This window comes from Tremella mesenterica (genome assembly GCF_000271645.1).
Source record: "Tremella mesenterica DSM 1558 unplaced genomic scaffold TREMEscaffold_9, whole genome shotgun sequence".
In the NCBI taxonomy this organism is placed as follows: domain Eukaryota; kingdom Fungi; phylum Basidiomycota; class Tremellomycetes; order Tremellales; family Tremellaceae; genus Tremella; species Tremella mesenterica.
Genome location: NW_006711233.1, coordinates 351,613 through 370,131, shown reverse-complemented (window position 1 = coordinate 370,131; position 18,519 = coordinate 351,613). Strand labels below are relative to the sequence as shown.

The following is an 18,519-nucleotide window of genomic DNA, read 5'->3' as shown; positions in this document are numbered from 1 at the left end:
TCGGGTTCTTGAGGTGGTGGTTTGATATATTCTTTCTTGGAGCTCGTATCAGGTGATGGGGTCAATGTTTGGCTCTTGAAGGATGTGAGAGAGGATGAGCTATTGGTTGTCGCTAGAGTAGGCTTGATTGATCTGAAGGAAGTCGAGGGCGAAGTTTTGATAGCTGCTGGACTCTTTTGCTCGAACATAGCTGCGGCAGCTTTGACCCGACTAGGGCTCACTTTGACGGTTGCCCGTTCCGGCGAGTGGGCAGTGTGCGAGTGCAGGGATGATGAGGACGAGAAGGCAGGAGAAGAAGTGGGTATAGGACTATCGGTGGGCACATCTTCAAAGACATCGTCGGGTTTGAGATCGATTGGTAGTTCAAGCTCTTCAGCAGCTTGAATTTGAATGTCGGTTGGGTCACTCATGGTTGTTGAAGACGGGACAGCCGCTACCAGATCCGTCATGTCGGTCTTTTCTACTCCCAAGCGTCGATTTCTTCCTCAGAATTGACGGGGAAAGCTCGTGGACGCGTCAGAAGCAGGTCAGTACGAGTGAAGGCGAAGTGGTGGAAGGAAGGTGTGCTCTAAAGGGTGGTGGTGGTGGTGGTGGTGGGTTTGAAACAGAACAGGTCATATATGGACACGATTAAGGTTTGCCTTTTGACTTTGCTTCCGTCGGAAACTTGTCCCACACTTTCTTCACCCTTCGAGCCAAATTTTCGCTGCAAATTACCTTTCGACGATATCATGGCCATGTCTTCACAACATCGAGAGAAGGAGCACAGATCTGAAAAGAACAAAGAGAAGAAGAGATCAAAGAATCTCTCTCCCCCTCCAGCGCTGTCAAAAGCTATCATCGAAACTTCCGATGAAGATGTGGACGACGACGTTGATGGGAAGGACGGGAGAAGTGAAGAGGATTCAGATGTGGAGAGTGATGATCTGGAAGGTATCCAGCCTAGGAGAAAAGCAAACACAAATGGACTGGAGGCTCCTTCCCGCCCCACTGCTCCATCAGGGAAAAGATCTCAGTGAGTTGCAGCGAGCATAGAGCTCATGGCTGATGACAGACCATACTCTCCTCCATCAGGAATGATCCCATTGAACAAGACGACAGAAGTCTCCTCTTCTATATTCGAATGGGACAGACTTTCAAAGATGCCCGGAGTGGAATTATGGGCCATCAGAGTGCCTTTAGACGTGAGTGTGTTGCTATTTTCACCCATACCTAATTCACTTGAACTAGCGTTACAACAGATGCTGAGATTAGTTCAAAACATCTCGTCTTTCTTCCCTTTCTCTCTCTTCCCCCACTTCTACCAGACCTCCATCCGGTACTCTGAAGACCAAACACACAACATACAGTTTAGTCACCGCTGGCGACATTAGACCTTCTTCAACGGCCGTTAATGCTCAAGGTCGGAATCCCACTGCCGGACCAGGTTTGGCGGAAGCCATGTCGATGGACGTTGATGGAGATCTGGAAAAGGACATGAGGGGAGAAGGAGGGGAAGAAATGAGTGGTGGAATGAGATTATTGGTACCTCGGGCGAGTGATGGGAAACTGTTTATCTGTGAGTATGCGAGTCTTTTCCAGTCCTAATTCCGTCCACTGCATCGGTCCGTATGAAGTCTTAATGGGCGGCCCTTCACCATCTCACCTCAGCCGTCTTTGTTCATATCATAAAACATCGACAGCTTTATGGCAATGTTGAGGAGGTTCTCGCTGATATCAGCTCCGATACCTATAACCCGTCATCTACTTCTCACTCCTGATCCTCTCCCACCACCTACTACAGACCCCGCGGTCCCACTCCCTTCTTACCTCTCTACACCCAATCCCTCTCAACCTCTACAACCGTCTTCCATCTCATCGACCCCACTCAACGCCATCAACGGAGACAAGGAGATCAAACGAGTCCAACCTCTCCATCTGTTGAAATTCCGGAATCAAGCATACGGTTTTGATACACCCGGTCCTATCTCCTTCACTCCTCCCGAACCCTCACTCGACCCTGAGGAAACCAAGAGCACGCCTAAAAAGGAAAAGGTCAAGAAAAGGAAAAGTGAGATGACGGACTTGACTACCAAAAAGAAGATCAAAGTTTGAGGTTGTCTCTTGAAAGAAGAACTGCGATTACGAATTTATAACACAAGACGACATCGTATATGCATGATTCCCTCCGGAGAATATTTTTCACTACCCATGAACGTTCGGGATTAGAATTGAGAGTTAGAGGAAGATATGAGAGACAAGGTATATATGCCGGGAAGACTCGATTTGAACCACGACTATCACATCACCCCCGAAGCGCTTCTCTTGATCATCGATGCTCTGTTCAGATAGCGTGGGAGTGTCTTGGACTCACCTGAAAGGATGGAAATGGAGTGGACATATTACGTACCATTTTGGTGATCAGGCAGTGGAGCGCCCACGTATGCACCGCTTCACCTCCAAGTCTTCCTGATGAACATAGCATCTCAGATTTACAAACTCCCCACTTCAAGTCTGGTTCATAGCTCAAGTTACATTCATTGCCACCACTGTACAATCTATGATGGTCACCGCATCCGACCAACAAGAAATTGACGTTGTTGCAGGAACTGATTTCCGCTACCAAATTGAAATTCACAAGACTTACTTGCAGGTTAGTCGGTCGTTTAAAATTGACATGACTGCACGGACAACGCAGGAGGAGCGAGCACATGGTATTGTAGTGAGGTCTCTTACAAAAGTGAGTTCCATCGCACAACAAAGTGCTTCCCGGCGTAAAAGCTTCGAAGCTCATTTTTCACAGATCATTCTAGACCAATACCCAGTGTCAAAACCATTGAACGAACCAGGTGCCAAGAGAAACGACTTGGACTCGATCATCATCAAATTCACCCCAGATGTCATGAATAAAGCTACAAAGAACGCACTGGAAGCGAGGATGAGTGATATTTGTAACCAATTCTTCGATGGAAGGGAAATCCGGTCATTGGGTGGTGCAATGAATCATACGGTCACGTACCATGGCAACATCAAACCTTCTAAGCATGTCCTCGATACTCTGTTAACACTTCCTGACTGTTTCCCCCTCCAACAGGATCCGTTAGACCAGATTCTGTTTTTATTTCCCGACAATACCTGGGCTCCGAGAAGGGCACATCACACCTACGATTCTGGGTCTGGGATTGAGGTTGCTTGGTATGAGAAGGGTGATACGATCTCTGATACTGACTTCGTTCCCTGGACCTGGGCTGGTCATCTTGCACGGTTTGCTACTGAAAAGCTAAATGCATCCACAAGTGATCATGATGAGCAAGCGGCTTCAGATTTTGACCGGTCGCAATTTGAAAAGTCACACTGGAAAACGAGTGCGTGAGGAGATGAGGTGTGGTGAGAGAGAGATGAGGAATCATGCATCGCATATGAAGAGCGACTGTACGAGTACGAGTACGAGTACATCTGCTACACTGCTAATCACGTCTGAGAGGACATCTTCCCAGTTGGTGGAGACAGTCATATCATGCATTTATGACTCGACACAAGGAGAACAATCATGAACCTTATGAGGATGCATCCCCTTCCACCTACTTGCCGCTCAATTCAAAGTTGATTTCCTTCAACCTCGACTCCCACCGACCCACATCATTCTCGAGAACATTGACAATCTTCTCCAATTCCGTCTCCAACTCCAGGTTTTCCGCTTCAGTTCCCGAGGCCAAATTGGTGAGCCTCCATCCCATCGCCATTTGCGGTGACGTAGGGATAGGAAGGTCGTTGAAGATTTGAGATTTGGAAGAGGCGAGTGGAGAGTCCGGTGGGGCGGATGGAGACTCGCCGATGCGCAGATGTCGAGTATGGTATTTGAGCAAAGATGGACGATGTCTGTTTATCAGCCATCATTCTGAGCCAAAAAAAAAGAGACGGGTAATTCAGTTGAAATCACTCACGATATAGTCACCAGGGTGATGCCTATCGATTTGGCGTGTTCATACATCAACCCTTCGACGTCGCTTGACACTGCTGAAGTACATTCGTCCAATATGGCATAATTCGGTCGGTGATAGCTGACGTCAGCTCTAATCATGAATGAGATTGCAGTCTCACAAAAGCCTGGCCATTCCCATCTATCGAGGTCAGTATCAATGTACTCATCATATGGTGCTCACTCTTTGTTTCTCTCCGCCCCTAGACCGTCAGCAAAGTGTCGCGTTGGGTGGGAAGACGCTCGAGAAAGAAGGACGGTGGATTAACTTACGACAGAACATCTTTCCATTCTTTTCTCGTTTCCCATCCTCCCTCGCGAGAAGGCAGATACTCCAAATGGACGTGTGCCAGTATGTCCATGAGCTCCGCATCTGTCCGTCCCCGAGCTTTCATCTCAGCGTACGACTCTGGGCTATCTCGTCAGCTTTATCTGAAAGCACTGAAACGGCATGAACATACTAGATGACCCTGCACATCAGCATTTCATCCGTAGGGAAAGATGACAAACGTACTGGTCACGTAGACTTCCGATACACAAGTAGGGTCGTTGAGGTAAGAAGAAAATTCCCCCTTCTCCCTGATGGGGTCTCTCTAACGATCCCGCCCATGTTGGCCAGAGCTCGGCAATGATACGAGCGGTTGATGTCTTTCCCACTCCGCTACACAGATCAGCGCTTGAACCTTGATGAAGAAGGTTATACAGACTTCGGGCCAGTAATGAGAGTATGATCACCCTTCTCCACCCGCAAATCCAACCTACGAAGTAATTCTTCCCCTCCCCTCCTAGCTCCCACTCCGGCAGCCGGTGCGACAATAGGTACGCCCTTGAGCAACAGGTGGTCCGGACCGACGATGACCTGACCATGGACATTAGACATATCATAGAAGGGCTAGACGTCAGCTGTTCTGACAAAGTATGGGAAACGACTGGCTGCACCTGATCTAGTGGTAATCCCTCCGGACGTGGATTTACAGGATAGATGCCGTCGTTCAAAGCGTGGAGAGAGGCGAGCAGACTGTACACTCGTGAAGTGTATCCAGACAACTCGGCAAGATCCTTGCCGGAATACATGAGTCGTCCACCAGCGTCCGCAAGAGAGATCAAGAGACGTCGGTTAGACATATAACCTGAAGTCGATCAGCCTATGTTCTCTATATTTCTGGGGACAGAGTACACACTTTCCGCGCGAGACGCCACTTGACTGTGTCCTCCTCCCGTCCCAATCTGCAGGGCATCTTTAGCGGCAGGGAAAAGAATCGGTATAGACATCAAGGCGTATCCGCAAGCGGACCAGAAATACTTGATGACGAAGTCTTCCGTCATTCTGCCGTGTCAGCAGATGATCCTCTCCCGGTGGACTAGACTGACCCGTAAGGTATGCGTACCTTGAGTGAAGTCAGCTTTCGTGTTCAGTCTACGGGAAAACGTACCTTGAAGACTGAATGAACGTGTCGAACCAGACGTTCGTACGTGGACCAGACAATGCCCATCTCCCTCTTTCCACCATTGTAGAATCTACACCTGTCAGGAGCTTGCCACGAGAGAAGGTCAAAAACTCACGCCACTTCCTCCCCGTCTCTGCCAATTCGGCTAAGTCCAGCTCGGTATTCACCTTCCAATTTGGCCTCCGAAGCTGCCATCCTCCCAAAGGCTGGTGTAGCGGCCCGTAGAATCCATGCGGTGAACGCATAATTTGTGAAGAGACCTAAAGTACCGATCGGTCCCAAGCTTGCTGCCAATTGGGATGTGAAGATGATCAAGTCGAGCGCGGGCTTTCCGATATTACCGCTTGCAATGTCAGCGGGGAGTCATGAAGACAAGTCTACCTTACTACAGGGCCGCGAGGGAGTCACAGAAGCGAGTCACATCGGTGGTGATCAACCTGCCATAATCAGCTCAGCTAGTCCACATATTTGTCCGACTGACTGGTCGGCTCCTCCAGCCGCAGCGTCGGCCGCACCAGTCTCCTTTCTGGCTTTCGTAACATCGACGTCCGACAAAGCAGTCACAGTTCCCAGTCCGAGACCGAATTTATAAAAACTGAGATTCTTGTTTCTATTTGTCAGATCGACCACTGGTAACACGAGCTCACAAATAAAGATCATCAATATATCTCGTCAAGTTTGTCCGGAAGGCCAAGGCAAGTTTTCTCTCCAGATATCGAATCTGACAATAAGCTACAAAAGACATTTTCTGCTACAACTGACTAACCATCGAGTTGGTGTATGTGCTTGGTACCGCTAAAGCGAACCACCATCCCAAACCTTGGAGAAATCCCTTTCCGTTTGCTGATACCTGTGCATCAGAGCTCTCTCCATCAGTCAGCATATAGGTAACCCACCAGATCACGGACGATCCTCCCATCCAGACGCGCCACCATCACACTCAGTACAGTCCTTGCGACGAGAAAAAAGGTATGTAGAAGGAGTAGAAACGCTTCCTTTCCAGTCTTGCTTATTGGGTCAGCCCAATACAACATCAAATGTAGACTCACCTGGGGAACGCAACCCTCAGAACGGCGGCCAGCATTGACCAAAACCGCTTGTTGACTCCAAGCTTCTGCCCCGGCTTTAGGGGTGGAAAGAGAGGGAGATGGGACTTGTAAAGCTCTTGTGGTATGGGCTGCACGTGAACTCTCGAGATCCTACCCATGTGGGGCACTAGCACGGTACGTCCACCTGAAGGATGAGGGATGAACTGGTCGTCAGGAGATGTTACGTCGCCGAACTTTCACACGACCTCGAGTTCTCGAAGATCTTCGAGGGCATTGTAAGCTCCTTCAAGAAGAATGTCGGGCGCAATGGCTTCAGGAAGAGAGGAAAGAGCTCAAGAATAAGAATCTCACTCACAAGATCGACCATTTGCTTCTCCAGGGCAGGTGTGTTCCTGTGTGTCAGGATGCGGTGGCATGGTGGTCCAAACAATCCTCACAAAGGTGTCTGGGACTCGCGTTGTCGACGCTCTTCCGATCTCATCCTTCTGGTATCTCTCCATTCCTTGAGCGACAGGGTGGACCATAAATCTTTGGAGCCTCCCAAGGGAGCAGCGCGGGCCAAAAGTAGAGCGAGGACGGTGACGGCCACAGCGCGTCGTCGAGCCGTTGGGACACGGGACAAGAAGTCGACCGGAGTGGAGAGAATCATCTTGCTATCGATCATCCTGCTGGGGTGATAGGTGAGTAGGGGACTGCGTATGGTCTTGAGGTTAAGAGAAAGGATTCAAGTCGAAACGTACTTACTGGGTAGCTGGTGGGTGTTCATTAGACACCGGCTCTTTATAACCGATGGCCACGTGGGAAACTAAGTCCGAGCTTGAACCATCGGTGTCATCGGCCATCAGGACCAGCGCACTGACCTCTTTCTTCTTGCAACTTTTTGACATCTTTTTCCTTCACTTGACACGATGGATAAAGAGACAACACCTACCCCTCTCAGTACTATAGCAAACAAGTATCGTGGAGCCGCCGTCGAGGTCAGTTGCTACTCTATCCTTCTTGCCTCACATCCCGAGGGCGTCCTAGATGGAGGTGGAATGTCGCGACGTGCCGAGCTCATCAGATTTACAGGACTTACAATTACCGCCGGCTATATGTATGGAAGAACATCAACCTATCGGTCTAGCTCTGGAGAAGGCGTACGAGCACGAATTTGATCAACTACCGTGAGCTGGGTGTCTGTCATTAAACTACTGCACCGCTGATGGCGCAGAGTCCTCAATGGTCGTCGAAAACCTATAGGTTATGTGGACATTTCCTTGATCAAGGACAAGTTCAAAGCTGCCAGACTAAATGAAATGGATCCCGTGTGTAAGTCATTGGTGGTTCTCCCTTCGTCTTACACGTCTCGTAACTTTATCTCCATCAATCGATGAACTGCGTCAAACTCGTATACGGGCGATTATTGCCAGCAGTCCCTGAAGACGGTGAGTTTCGGCTGATCTTTAGCTAGACATACCACCAGATTTTCCTCCTACTCCTCCTCGCACCCATATACCACCATCACACCCGACACTCCATTGGAAATTTTAGAACAGTTCTTTGAGACCAGTCGGACAGAGTTCGCCCTCGGTAAGTAGTTAACTCATCGACTTGCCCCAGCTGGTAACATGATCACTGACCCCAGTGACCGACAGTGAGCGCAAATGGGTATTGGCTGTGGCTACGAAGACAGATCTGGAAGTGAGTGACTCTCTCTTGAGTCTCACACATCCTTCTATGATACTTGACTGATTGTAGACATTTGTGAAACGACGAGGATGAGCTTCTACGGCGAGGGATCCATCACACGTATACGAATTAGATCTGTATTTCAAACGATTCTACCATATCATACGACAACACTATCAATGTATGTCCTACACATAATGCGAAACTCGTCAAACTTACGGCAAACTTATCTGTTCATTGTCTCGCACACTGACCTAGTCTCTCGTGATCCGCCTTGTCTCGGTCTCAATCCGCCTCATGTCCGGCCGGCAGTAAAGGAGACTCAAGGATGACATTCGGGGAGAAGCTTCTGACGGTCGTTTCCAGCATTGGCGACGTCTACAAAGGACCCGCTTTTGAAATGACGCAAGTCTCTCTACTGACCTCGAAAGGTACCGAAACTTATGTGAGAAGGACAAAGGAAGCGTTCATGACGGTGTGTCTTGCTTCTCCTTCATCCTCCTCTACAGTGTGCTTTGATCGTCCAAATCATACCTCGCTCTCCTCGATCACTTGCAACGTCCCACAATGCCTATGAACATCGACTTACATAGGATACACCATCCACTGGTGAATCCACAAGAGTGAGTGGGCTCATTTCATTTCATTCCCTTTCCTTCACTCTTGCCTAGGTGTCTATGTCATCGGCCCAGGTTATATTTCCCCGACAGACGAAACACAATGAATTCTTCCTTTCACGCTTCACCAGATGTATTTCCTCTTTTCACGTATCATTTGTGACATTGCTCGAGTACACCATGAGCCCAGGTGGTTGTGAAAGGTAGAGTGCTGAGATACAGACTACCATGTCCCACTATGGTCCTTCCAGGAGGTGGTCGTCTGGCCATTTATCCTGCAGTGAAGACTCGCTGGCCTGGACCTTGTCTCGGTGTCGGGCCTGGGGTAAGTCTCTCTCCATAACATTTCATTCATACCATCACACCCCCTTCTGTCAAATTCTTCCTTCAGTCATGATCTCCCCGTCAAGAATTGTTCTATTGCACTGGTCCTTCTTATGTACTGTAAGACATCGCTGGAGAAGGGCGACAGTCAGATTGTTGACGTAGAAGAAAAGAATTGACCCTTAGCTCATGGGTATGCCTCATCCTTTAGGCTCTTCTCTCGCTTTCGGCGTAGGAACAGGTATCGACAACACCGCCGCCGCATGGAGGAGGTATTATGGATTAGGCGGTTGGTTGACTGGTTATCACTCTGGGTTCCGTATGCCTGGTCGACCGGGCTTAGGTGGATACTTTGGTGTGAGTGTCTCATTCCGTCCTTCTCATCTCTGTCACAGTTGGTTTTCTCACTTCATAAATCTTGTTGTCAAGGTAAACCAAGGACAAAGCTGAATCGCAGGGGTGGGACATGCGTGACTAAGAACCTCGCATCCGGTCGACCTCATCAAAATCAGAAGAGAATGCTACGTGTTATCTATGATTCAGAGATGTTTTCAATGTCAAGATCACCCAGAATGCATCATGTGACAACCCCTAAATAGGAAAAAGAGAAATAAATCGTTATTCATCCTCTGGATCAGGTTCATCTTCTTCACTTTCATTCGCCCGTCTTCTTCCTTTTTCCATCAGTACATGAACATCTCATCGAAGCAAAGTTCACGTACCTTTCTTTGCCCCTCGTGTTTTTCTCGATTCGGCTACTTGACGAGCAGCGGGTGGCGGAGGTCTCCTTGCTGCTCGTTTCTTAGCAGCTTTGGTCTTGCGCAATACGTCCGCTTCGAGAGCTTGTTCTTCCAAACCTTTAGCTTGATGTTCCGCCAAGATCTGAGATCAGCTTTATTCTCCGCGTTTTAATCACTGCCACTGAAAGTTCCAAGAGGATGATTAGAAAGAAGAGTCGAGACTTGACAACTCAAATGTAGCACAGAACACGATTGATATTGAGGCAAGTACCTGTGAGGAAGATGATGTGAAAAGAGGGAAAAATTACTGACAGCTTCGAATTCTTTCAGTTCAGTTTCCGGCTTATTGGCATTCTTGTTAGCTCTGGCTTTGGCTAAAATTTCGGTGAAACGACGGAACACGGTTTCTTCGTGTAATTTATCTTGATAGAAAGGTAATCTGCGTGTCAGAATGTTCATCTGGATTACTGCATGCTTTCCCTCATACTGCGATGACTCTGGTAACATATCACCAGGGTCGTGATATGTGATTCGAGGTTTCATGAAGCAGAGAAAAAAGAAACGACGAGAGGGGTTGGCAATGCCAGATGACCAGAAGTGAGAAAGAAAAGTCGAGAAAATTCAGTGATGGTAAAAATGTGCAGAGAAAGAAAGAGATGATAGTGGGGGTATGGAAAAAAGGGAAAAGAGAATGAACATACCCTTCAATAAGTTTCTTCATAGATCTTTCAGACTTGAAAGGAAGTAATGAAAGACAATAAGATATATCTCTCCATTGACGTTCTTCAGTTGCTAAACGGAATCTTTGACATAATTTTTCCACTATTGCTTCTGCTTGTTTGTCCTGTTGGTCAGTTCATGGTTCAGCTTCTTGTCCTCTTTTCAAGCGACTAGCCTTGATCCGATAGAAAAGTAAACCAAAATTACGATTACGAGTCATATCAACACCATGAATAATATGCTCTGTAGTAGATAGTCCGAAATAGGGGAGAGCGTCGGACAGTGGCTATAGAAAAGGACATGCCGTTTGTTGGAGAGGACATAATGGACTAAAGGCAGGTAGGGGAGTTCAAGCAATGAGGAGAGGTGAGAAAACACACCTTTTCGATAAAAGTGAAGATAAACCTCATAGTCCTCTCAAAGGTTTCTTCATCCACCGCATGATTCCCAATTGATAAATGTGAAATAACATCTTGTAAATTATTATACAAAGCATTATCTTTGGTAGATAATTCAGTGAAAAATAGTCTCGCTAAATCTGAAATCCTTTGATCTGGATCTTCTAAACATTTCGCCATTTCTCCTAATTGTCCTTTAACTTTGATCATACCGTTCAAGATCAAATGAGTGAGGACCATGAGTGTGTTTTTCTTTACTACCAAGTCTGGATCGGCAAGACCTTGGTATAAACGTTCAGAGTTCTGACGTCAGTGTCAACACTTATCGATCATTTTGGGCCGAAAAAATAAATAGAAAAACTAGACGTAGTAGGATATTCGGGTAAATTTGTTGGGGGTGAAAGTTATGGAATAGGGGCAAAAGAACACACAAGGGAAGAGGATAAGAGGGGAACAGAAAAAAAAGCTCACATCATCTATCATAGAACCGAAACAAACCGCAATGTCCCCTAACGCGATCACGATGTTCGATCTCACCACTGGATCTCGGGATGTTTCGAGAATCTTGAATAACAATACCAGATGCTGCTCGCAAAATTGAGCAGAGACACACATGAGTTTGGTCAATGATAAAGTGGCAGCTTGACGCAGAGCGGGGGACTGAATCGTCAGTCATTTGCCCATCTGCTCCATACTGTACAAGTACATAGCTATGCCGTGTAGACCAGACATGACCAGCCGCCGAGACCTGCCAAAGACACTCTGTGGAGTACACGAAAGCTCTCCAAATAATGAGGGAAATCTCAACGACTCACTCGATATTTTTTCGGACTGGCACAAATGTGCGCAATCATAGGCCCATATACCGCCAACAGACTTTTCTCTCCGTACAACAACTCTTTCTCTCTGATACCAGCAATGAGCTCGCCAATATCATCTTCAGCATTACCAGCAACAGCATCAAGATCATTTGAATCTTTTTCAGCTGCTTTAGCTGCTGCTTTCTCTACGTTCGTCAGTGAACGTCAACAAACAAATGTCTAGAATGGCTACGACTTACCCTTTGCTTTCTCATCTTTTCGTCTCTTAAACTCTCTCTCCACAAGTTCCAAGTACACGATATGTTTGATAGCTACGTGACCCACGACGAAGACTAGTTGAGCAAGATTGAATGCGCCTACATGATCGGCTTTCTCTTCTTGTTTACCCTTCAGAGAGCCCATGGAAGATGAACGAGATATGGGACCAGGAGTGGGAGGTATCGTCTCGGCTAAAGTTCCATCTGGGTGACCATCGGTCTGTGTGGCTTCGGTATCCGAGTTACTGGGTCCAAGAGTGGGAGATGTCGTTTGACGAGGAGCAGGAGTGAAGGCTTTTCCGGTCAGGTGTTTGATGATGACGCTGCAGAGAAGATCAGGTTGTTCACCAAGAAGGTAGATAGTATTGATAGCTTGTTCTGCCATGCCAAACCTGGTCATAAGCCCAATCGTCGTGGGTGGAACGTCGAAATGGCATCAGAGTACGACAGAGATGAGGTACATGCTGGTTTGAAGGAGTACAGAGGAAAATCACTGAGAGAGGCGAAGGAAAGACTGACCAGTGGGGCGACCGAGGGGCATTCTCAACAATCTCTTGCAACTTTAAAAAGATTGGACTGTCCATGGGAAGACGCATTGTTTTATCTTGCAATGATCCCTTGACCTTCTTTGCGCTGCCCCCAAGACGCTGTAGAGCGATACATGTATACCTTGCCAATACCAGGTCATGCTGAGCGATGTTAGCACGTCTTACAGGTTCACTGCACCGAGATTCGAGGGGATTCTTGGGCGATTCAAGGATAAAGGGATAGCTCACAAGGCCAAGTGGACCCAAGCCGATCCTAAGCAGAGAATCAACACGCTCCGTCACCACCTCACGTTTGGCCAAAGCTAGCATACCGAGGATGATGATTGCACCTTGACGCTGAGCCTTTGGAATTTCTTGCTCGGCGCCTGTGGATCAGTCACAATCTCCCTCCCTCGACCAATGGAGAGAAGAGTAGATATGGCCAGGTGCGGCACTCACTATATACCTGCCACAGCTTATTGACGACATCTTGATGTACACCTCCATCGGCCATCATGGTCCTCATGAGTTCCTCCAAGCTTGTAAGTTCCGCCAGAGTTGCGCCATATGTCCGTCTGCGTAATGAGCATACATTCGGTGTATTGAAAGAAATGAACCGGGGGCACTGACTCTATCATATTCTTGGCAATCCTGTTCACTTGCTGCTTCGGTGATAGATCCGGCACCACGTCAAAGTACAGTGTTCTGTAAACTTCGATCAAATTACTTCGGATACCTTTTCCTTCCACACCATCTTCCGTGGTAGTGGCATTATTGTCCTTCGTCCAGATAAGATGAAGCATGGTCTTGATCCCTTGATCCGCGGAGGAGATGTTGTACTCGTACGCTATACGGAAGAATTTCATTGCCTCCAGTACCTCAGATTTCGATGTTGAGACCAGCAATTGACATAGAGTTGGTACGGCACTTTCAATCTGGTTGATAAATCGGAGTGCGTCCGAATAATATTTCTTAGTGAGACGGAGTTGTAGAATGAGATTCGGATCGAGAGCCGATTGCTCAGCCTCGACGGCTGCGATGTCGATTTGAGACTTTCGAGGTTTCTTTTCCTTCACTCTCGGCGACGGATTGCTCTCAGCTTGTGGCTCTGCATCTTCCGGGCTGTTGAGATCTCCCTCATCTGCAACAGAAGTATCCTTGCCAAGCGTCTCCCCCTCGATTGGTTCCTCGGGCTCTTCTTCCGACTCCATACCTGTATCTCGCTTTGCTTTTTCCATCTCGGCTGTGTCGACTTTCTCCAGCTCGATACTGATGGCATCGTATCGATCTTGCCATTCTTGCAGGTTCAGCGTCCCACCGTGGAGAGCTCCAAAAGGATGCGTTTCGAGTAACCGGGTGAGAAGCTGTATTGCATATTTTCTAGCGGAAGACGTCTTGTCTTCAAGAGTGCGGATGGTGAGGTCAGTGATTTGAGATCGCTGCTTTGGAAACTTGGTAGGTAGGCTGACGTGAACAAAATCCCGTTCTCGGAAGGATTAACTTACTCGCACAGCTTGATGAGAGTTGTAAGGACCTTGCTCCGGACCCAAGAGTTCAGATCAAGATACCGCTCCATGAGTAACTCGAAATACTTTTTGATCTGCTTTTTCTTTTGCTCTTCATCTCCTTCGTCAGAGGACGAGAGATCCTTGATACAGATACCGATGATCTCGACAACAGCCATTCGCATCGGATGCGCCTGCTGATCAGCACCTCTCCACATTGGGAGCTCGAAAGACTCACTTCGCCGTCTAGATGAGCTAGCAGGAGCGGCATTTGCTTCTGCACCAGTCTTGGACTTAATTCCGCCAATCTGATCAAAAACCTGGAGAAACTCCTTGGGCCTTTGACATCATTATGAGCGAAAGTCTTTCCAGCCACATCACGAAGTACTTCTTCACCCAACTGACCAAAATCGAACTCCTTTTCCAGAATGGCCAGTAATTCCGCCATGGGTTCGCTCAGATGTTCAAAGTATGTGAGATTCTGCATGATACTCGTTTGCGCACCAAAAGCGTGAGAGTGGAATTTGACGGCGAGACAGATGACTTTGTATATACCGAGACGAATATCGTTGTTTTTCAGATGCGTCTCAACTTCCGCCAGTTGATATGCAGGTTTGACAAAACACGATACGAAAGCTTCTCGCTCGGAGGAGGTTCGCCAGATTCTAGAAGTAGGAATTCGAAGTGCTTTGTGCATGGTAGTGAGGACTAAGGGGAGTTGATCTTCCCAAACGAAGGAGGAGGAGGATTTAGATTTGGTCTTGGATTTGGCTCCTGATTTCCCTCTACCTCCGGCTGCGGGTCTAGCGTCCTCTGAAGACTTCCCCGCTCCCTTTTCGGCGACGGTGACAAACCATTGAAGTAGGAACGCCCAGACTTCGAGTGGCTGCTTATGAATCATAGGCGCGTCCAAATCCTCGGCGAAACCCTGTCCACTGACGAGGGTCATGACGGCGTTGCTATGTTGGGCCAGACTGGAAGTGATAACATCGAGGAGCTTTGTGAGGATAGCTCCATCGACGGAAGAATTATCGGCATATTTGAGGATTGACCTGAAGATGTCGAGAGTGGTAGGAGTGGAATGGAGTAGGGAATCCGGATCCGCGACGACTTCTTCGATGGCCGTGGAGAGGGAAGAGTCTATGGACGATTCCGAAAGTGAAGATACATCAAGCTCTTGGGGTATATGATAGAGACTAGGGTCAGAAGATAGGGAGAGTAGCTCCTCTTGAAGGTTGAATTCTGCCATAATGGCTGGGAGGGGGAGGGGGAGAAACAAGGCGACTGACTTTGTTTGCAGAACAGAAACGCGTTTGAACATATGCTTAAGGCGTTCCGACGGAAGTACTCCTCTGATCTATTCGATCCCCCCTTCTTGGAATCACTGCGCAGGGCCCCGCTTTCGTACACGTACCCAACCAGGGTGCTCCTTTCTCGGACCTTCAACCTCACTACCTTGCTTTGTTGTCGTATCCTTCGGTCCCGTGGCTTCTTCCTTGCGTCTTCTTGGGCAGCTCGTATCCTCCCATTCACCCATCAATCATGAGCCAGAAACAGTTTTTTGAGACTATCACAAAGGTCAGTCTCTCAGCCGTTTTGCTGCCTTAGCTGATCTTGCTTACAGTCGTTCGTTGATGTACCGATTACCGATGCGGGAGTTGACACTGCATCTTTTTGCGAAGCATCAGAGAACCTCGTCAAGATATTCGGTTCGTACTCATGTTTCATCCTTCTTGTCATGTCAATTGACATCCCAGGACTTTTTGGCAACCCAGCTTTCCAAGTTGTGCAAAATGACCTGAATGGGAATATTGCAGTGAGTCAACCAGCGACTTCATCTCCTCTTTCATGTCCCAATCCTTCAACTTCATGTTCAACCCGCAATCATGTGATAGAAAGAATACTTATCATCAGAAAGTCCGAGCATTCCTAGCTGCCCACCCAGATCACGCCCAAACCCTCGAATCACTCCTCGCCCACGACAAGAAGATACATCCGAACGAGAAAGATCGTGATGTGTCGCGTGGACTCATGTGGCTTCTCAGAGGACTGAGATTCACCGCCAGGGGGCTGCGGATCAATCTTTCCAACCCCACACAGGAGCTCTCTGCGAGCTTTACAAAAGGGTACGAGGAGACTTTGAAGAAGTATCATGGTATTATGGTTCGACCTATCTTTGCTGTGAGTTCTCTCCTTATGTTTCTCCCTATCTTGACTCTGAGTCCCCACAGACCTCTGCTACTGAAACTCCCCTATCTGTCATACCCGAATTGGCTTTCCTACGCCTTAATTTCGTAAAGATTGCGGCCTCCCGACCACATGAGAGACGCGTATGGCAGGTGGTGTGAGGGAACCTTGCTTGACTTTTGCAGCTCGCCATGAAAGCCTGTCCATATCGAGCCACCTTCTACCCCAAACTCGGAGAACCTCAGGATGTCGTCATGGTCAAACTTGAAGAATGGCTGTCCGCGCTGGAGAACATCCTCAACATCGAAGAAGCTCATTTCGTCAAAGAAGGACCAGGACCTCTGTAGTTTTCTTCATGCTTCGAACCCCACATTATGACTCCTGCCTGATGAGATTTGCATATGACTTGCATGCATCGTGTAACCGTTAGTTACTTATTCTGTGGATCCACGGTACTCTACACTGGAGTGATAAGGGACCAATGGGTAATGCCACGTGAACGACTCAGACGCCTCCGCGTCGCTGGCTGCTTAGCCTGCTCGTCCTGTCTCTTACATTCCATCTTTCTCTTGACTTTGCTTCATCACTGCTCTCACTGCTCAAATCCCCCTAGGCTTGACTGTTTCTTACTTAGAGGTAGTGGACAGAGGTACTACTGATAACTAATCAATCGAGGAAGCAATACTACCCAACCTATCACGATGAATCAGGTCGGTCCAGTCCCTTCCACTCCCCTTACATCCCATCGTCATGCTTACCTCTCATCTTGATCTCTTCTGGGCATAGAAAGTTCATGTCATAAATGGTCTTGCGATCGCTGACCGGTAGCATCCAGCCATGTGGGGACAGCCCATGTCTGCCTACGACGCGTTCAACGCACACGCCAGCTTCCCTTTACCTATGAGGTCTGCTCCAAAGGCACAGCCAGTGTCGCATACTCAGTATGTCCTCCTCTTTTTATCATCCTCATATCCTCTGTATACCCTGACTGACCATAATCTGCCATTCTCTCATACTCCCTTCATGACTCAACGCCTGCCTCTATGACTTTCTGGATAACGATAGGTGTGAGATCAGGACTAATGTCAGACAACCCGTCGTCACTGGTACTTCGGTCCTTGGCCTCAAATTCAGAGGTGGTGTCATGCTTGCTGCGGATAACTTGGGTATGTAATTTCCTACTTCATGATCCACGAGTAATGGCGCCATAGTGGGGAAATAACGATCTAACATACAGCGTCATACGGGTCTTTAGCTCGATTCCGTGATATCCAACGTCTTCACCCTTTAGGTCCCCACTGCGTCATGGCCGTTGCTGGTGATATGGCCGATTTCCAGTGGTTGAAAAGGGATCTCGGTTCAATTCTGTGAGTTATCCCCTCTCTTTTCCTACCAAGCGTTCCTTTCAGGTCTTACGTTCGTTGTTGTCGACTAGATAAGAAACATGATGTTTGGCAGTCAGTGGCAGTGATCAACTGAGACTAACATTGGTAGGCGCGAAGAAGAAGCCCTCTCTCTTACCGATAACCACCCATCTCTATCCGCTGCCAACATCTACAACTATCTCTCGATAATCTTCTACAATAGGCGATCAAAAGGTGATCCAGTGTGGAACACTGTGCTTGTTGGCGGATGGGATGAGGCGAAAAAGGAGAGGTGAGTGAATCCACGCCAACTGAATGGGACCAAACCTACAGCTCTTGCTTTCGCAGGAGCTGCTATAGCTGCGACGCAGTGACTGACGACTAGCTTCCTCGGTTATGTCGATCTTCTCGGAACCACCTACTCCTCTCCCACTTTGGCAACGGGATATGGAGCTCACATCGCCCAACCTCTACTCCGTGAAGCTTTCGAAGCTAAAGCAGGTCTGGACGGTAAAGGCGAGCTTCCAACGGCCGAAGAAGCGGAGAAGCTGTTGGACGACTGTATGAAGGTATTGTTTTACCGTGATGCCAGAAGTTTGAACAAGGTCAGTGATTAGTATCTTTATATCTCACACGTGGGCCGTCGGGGCGAAAGACAACACAGCTGACGAGCAGTATCAAGTCGCTACTATCACGGCCGAAGGAGTCAAGATCTCGGATTCGAAATCCGCCAAAACCGAATGGGGTTTTGCTGAGGGTCTGAGAGGATATGGTGCCCAGGATCGATGAATGGCAAGGGTGTGGTGGGGTGTACACATATGCATGATCATTCTCTGGCACCTTGCATTGCAGAGATCAGAGCTCGAATCTTTGTCCTGCCCGGGAGGCCGCCAACATGAGTCGGTTGTAGGCCGTACGCCGAGTAATACATTC

The 18,519-nt window shown here is 48.1% G+C and overlaps 7 protein-coding genes across 7 annotated transcripts; 5 read left to right on the top strand and 2 right to left on the bottom strand.

Annotated features, from left to right (window-relative positions):
• Positions 1 to 731: 731 nt before the first annotated feature.
• On the top strand, positions 732 to 2,094 carry TREMEDRAFT_63800 (uncharacterized protein; the record flags this gene model as incomplete). Its single annotated transcript, XM_007006092.1, has 4 exons — positions 732 to 1,015; positions 1,055 to 1,184; positions 1,255 to 1,558; positions 1,721 to 2,094. 4 exons carry the CDS (start codon positions 732 to 734, stop codon positions 2,092 to 2,094), a joined length of 1,092 nt encoding a protein of 363 aa, XP_007006154.1.
• Positions 2,095 to 3,560: 1,466 nt separating this feature from the next.
• On the bottom strand, positions 3,561 to 6,613 carry TREMEDRAFT_32733 (uncharacterized protein; the record flags this gene model as incomplete). The annotated part of the gene is made up of 18 exons (XM_007005923.1): positions 3,561 to 3,858; positions 3,924 to 4,040; positions 4,081 to 4,100; positions 4,143 to 4,161; positions 4,232 to 4,376; positions 4,465 to 4,619; positions 4,666 to 4,850; positions 4,898 to 5,088; positions 5,140 to 5,285; positions 5,330 to 5,346; positions 5,392 to 5,476; positions 5,522 to 5,749; positions 5,793 to 5,856; positions 5,988 to 6,016; positions 6,054 to 6,127; positions 6,173 to 6,256; positions 6,303 to 6,414; positions 6,456 to 6,613. The coding sequence occupies 18 exons, from the start codon at positions 6,611 to 6,613 to the stop codon at positions 3,561 to 3,563; spliced, it is 2,127 nt and encodes a 708-aa protein (XP_007005985.1).
• A 750-nt stretch (positions 6,614 to 7,363) lies between these two features.
• TREMEDRAFT_69466 (uncharacterized protein) lies at positions 7,364 to 8,219 on the top strand (the record flags this gene model as incomplete). Its single annotated transcript, XM_007006205.1, has 6 exons — positions 7,364 to 7,432; positions 7,527 to 7,621; positions 7,669 to 7,766; positions 7,905 to 8,027; positions 8,083 to 8,138; positions 8,196 to 8,219. The coding sequence occupies 6 exons, from the start codon at positions 7,364 to 7,366 to the stop codon at positions 8,217 to 8,219; spliced, it is 465 nt and encodes a 154-aa protein (XP_007006267.1).
• A 1,034-nt stretch (positions 8,220 to 9,253) lies between these two features.
• TREMEDRAFT_33158 (uncharacterized protein) lies at positions 9,254 to 9,517 on the top strand (the record flags this gene model as incomplete). The annotated part of the gene is made up of 1 exon (XM_007005961.1): positions 9,254 to 9,517. A coding segment is annotated over one exon (264 nt), but the record flags the coding sequence as incomplete, so codon positions are not given.
• A 458-nt stretch (positions 9,518 to 9,975) lies between these two features.
• Positions 9,976 to 15,284, bottom strand: TREMEDRAFT_32861 (uncharacterized protein; the record flags this gene model as incomplete). The annotated part of the gene is made up of 13 exons (XM_007005931.1): positions 9,976 to 10,246; positions 10,509 to 10,651; positions 10,908 to 11,228; positions 11,397 to 11,585; positions 11,741 to 11,931; positions 11,986 to 12,102; positions 12,172 to 12,395; positions 12,523 to 12,692; positions 12,780 to 12,916; positions 12,990 to 13,105; positions 13,161 to 13,994; positions 14,036 to 14,229; positions 14,274 to 15,284. 13 exons carry the CDS (start codon positions 15,282 to 15,284, stop codon positions 9,976 to 9,978), a joined length of 3,918 nt encoding a protein of 1,305 aa, XP_007005993.1.
• Positions 15,285 to 15,519: 235 nt separating this feature from the next.
• On the top strand, positions 15,520 to 16,652 carry TREMEDRAFT_72056 (uncharacterized protein). The gene is made up of 5 exons (XM_007006204.1): positions 15,520 to 15,613; positions 15,660 to 15,744; positions 15,793 to 15,851; positions 15,950 to 16,216; positions 16,408 to 16,652. The coding sequence occupies exons 1-5, from the start codon at positions 15,578 to 15,580 to the stop codon at positions 16,567 to 16,569; spliced, it is 609 nt and encodes a 202-aa protein (XP_007006266.1). The 5' UTR covers positions 15,520 to 15,577; the 3' UTR covers positions 16,570 to 16,652.
• A 138-nt stretch (positions 16,653 to 16,790) lies between these two features.
• Positions 16,791 to 18,422, top strand: TREMEDRAFT_40058 (uncharacterized protein). The gene is made up of 7 exons (XM_007005976.1): positions 16,791 to 16,932; positions 17,051 to 17,163; positions 17,312 to 17,388; positions 17,460 to 17,589; positions 17,717 to 17,878; positions 17,972 to 18,191; positions 18,262 to 18,422. Exons 1-7 carry the CDS (start codon positions 16,924 to 16,926, stop codon positions 18,373 to 18,375), a joined length of 825 nt encoding a protein of 274 aa, XP_007006038.1. The 5' UTR covers positions 16,791 to 16,923; the 3' UTR covers positions 18,376 to 18,422.
• Positions 18,423 to 18,519: the final 97 nt, after the last annotated feature.

Bases quoted from the DNA above. Each gene is read 5' to 3' on its own strand.
- TREMEDRAFT_72056 (XM_007006204.1), top strand. From the start codon at position 15,578: ATGAGCCAGAAACAGTTTTTTGAGACTATCACAAAG. The intron at 15,614-15,659 runs GTCAGTCTCTCA...TCTTGCTTACAG, and splicing joins TTTTTGAGACTATCACAAAG to TCGTTCGTTGATGTACCGAT. The intron at 15,745-15,792 runs GTTCGTACTCAT...TTGACATCCCAG, and splicing joins GAACCTCGTCAAGATATTCG to GACTTTTTGGCAACCCAGCT.
- TREMEDRAFT_40058 (XM_007005976.1), top strand. The intron at 17,389-17,459 runs GTATGTAATTTC...TCTAACATACAG, and splicing joins GCTTGCTGCGGATAACTTGG to CGTCATACGGGTCTTTAGCT. The intron at 17,590-17,716 runs GTGAGTTATCCC...TAACATTGGTAG, and splicing joins AGGGATCTCGGTTCAATTCT to GCGCGAAGAAGAAGCCCTCT.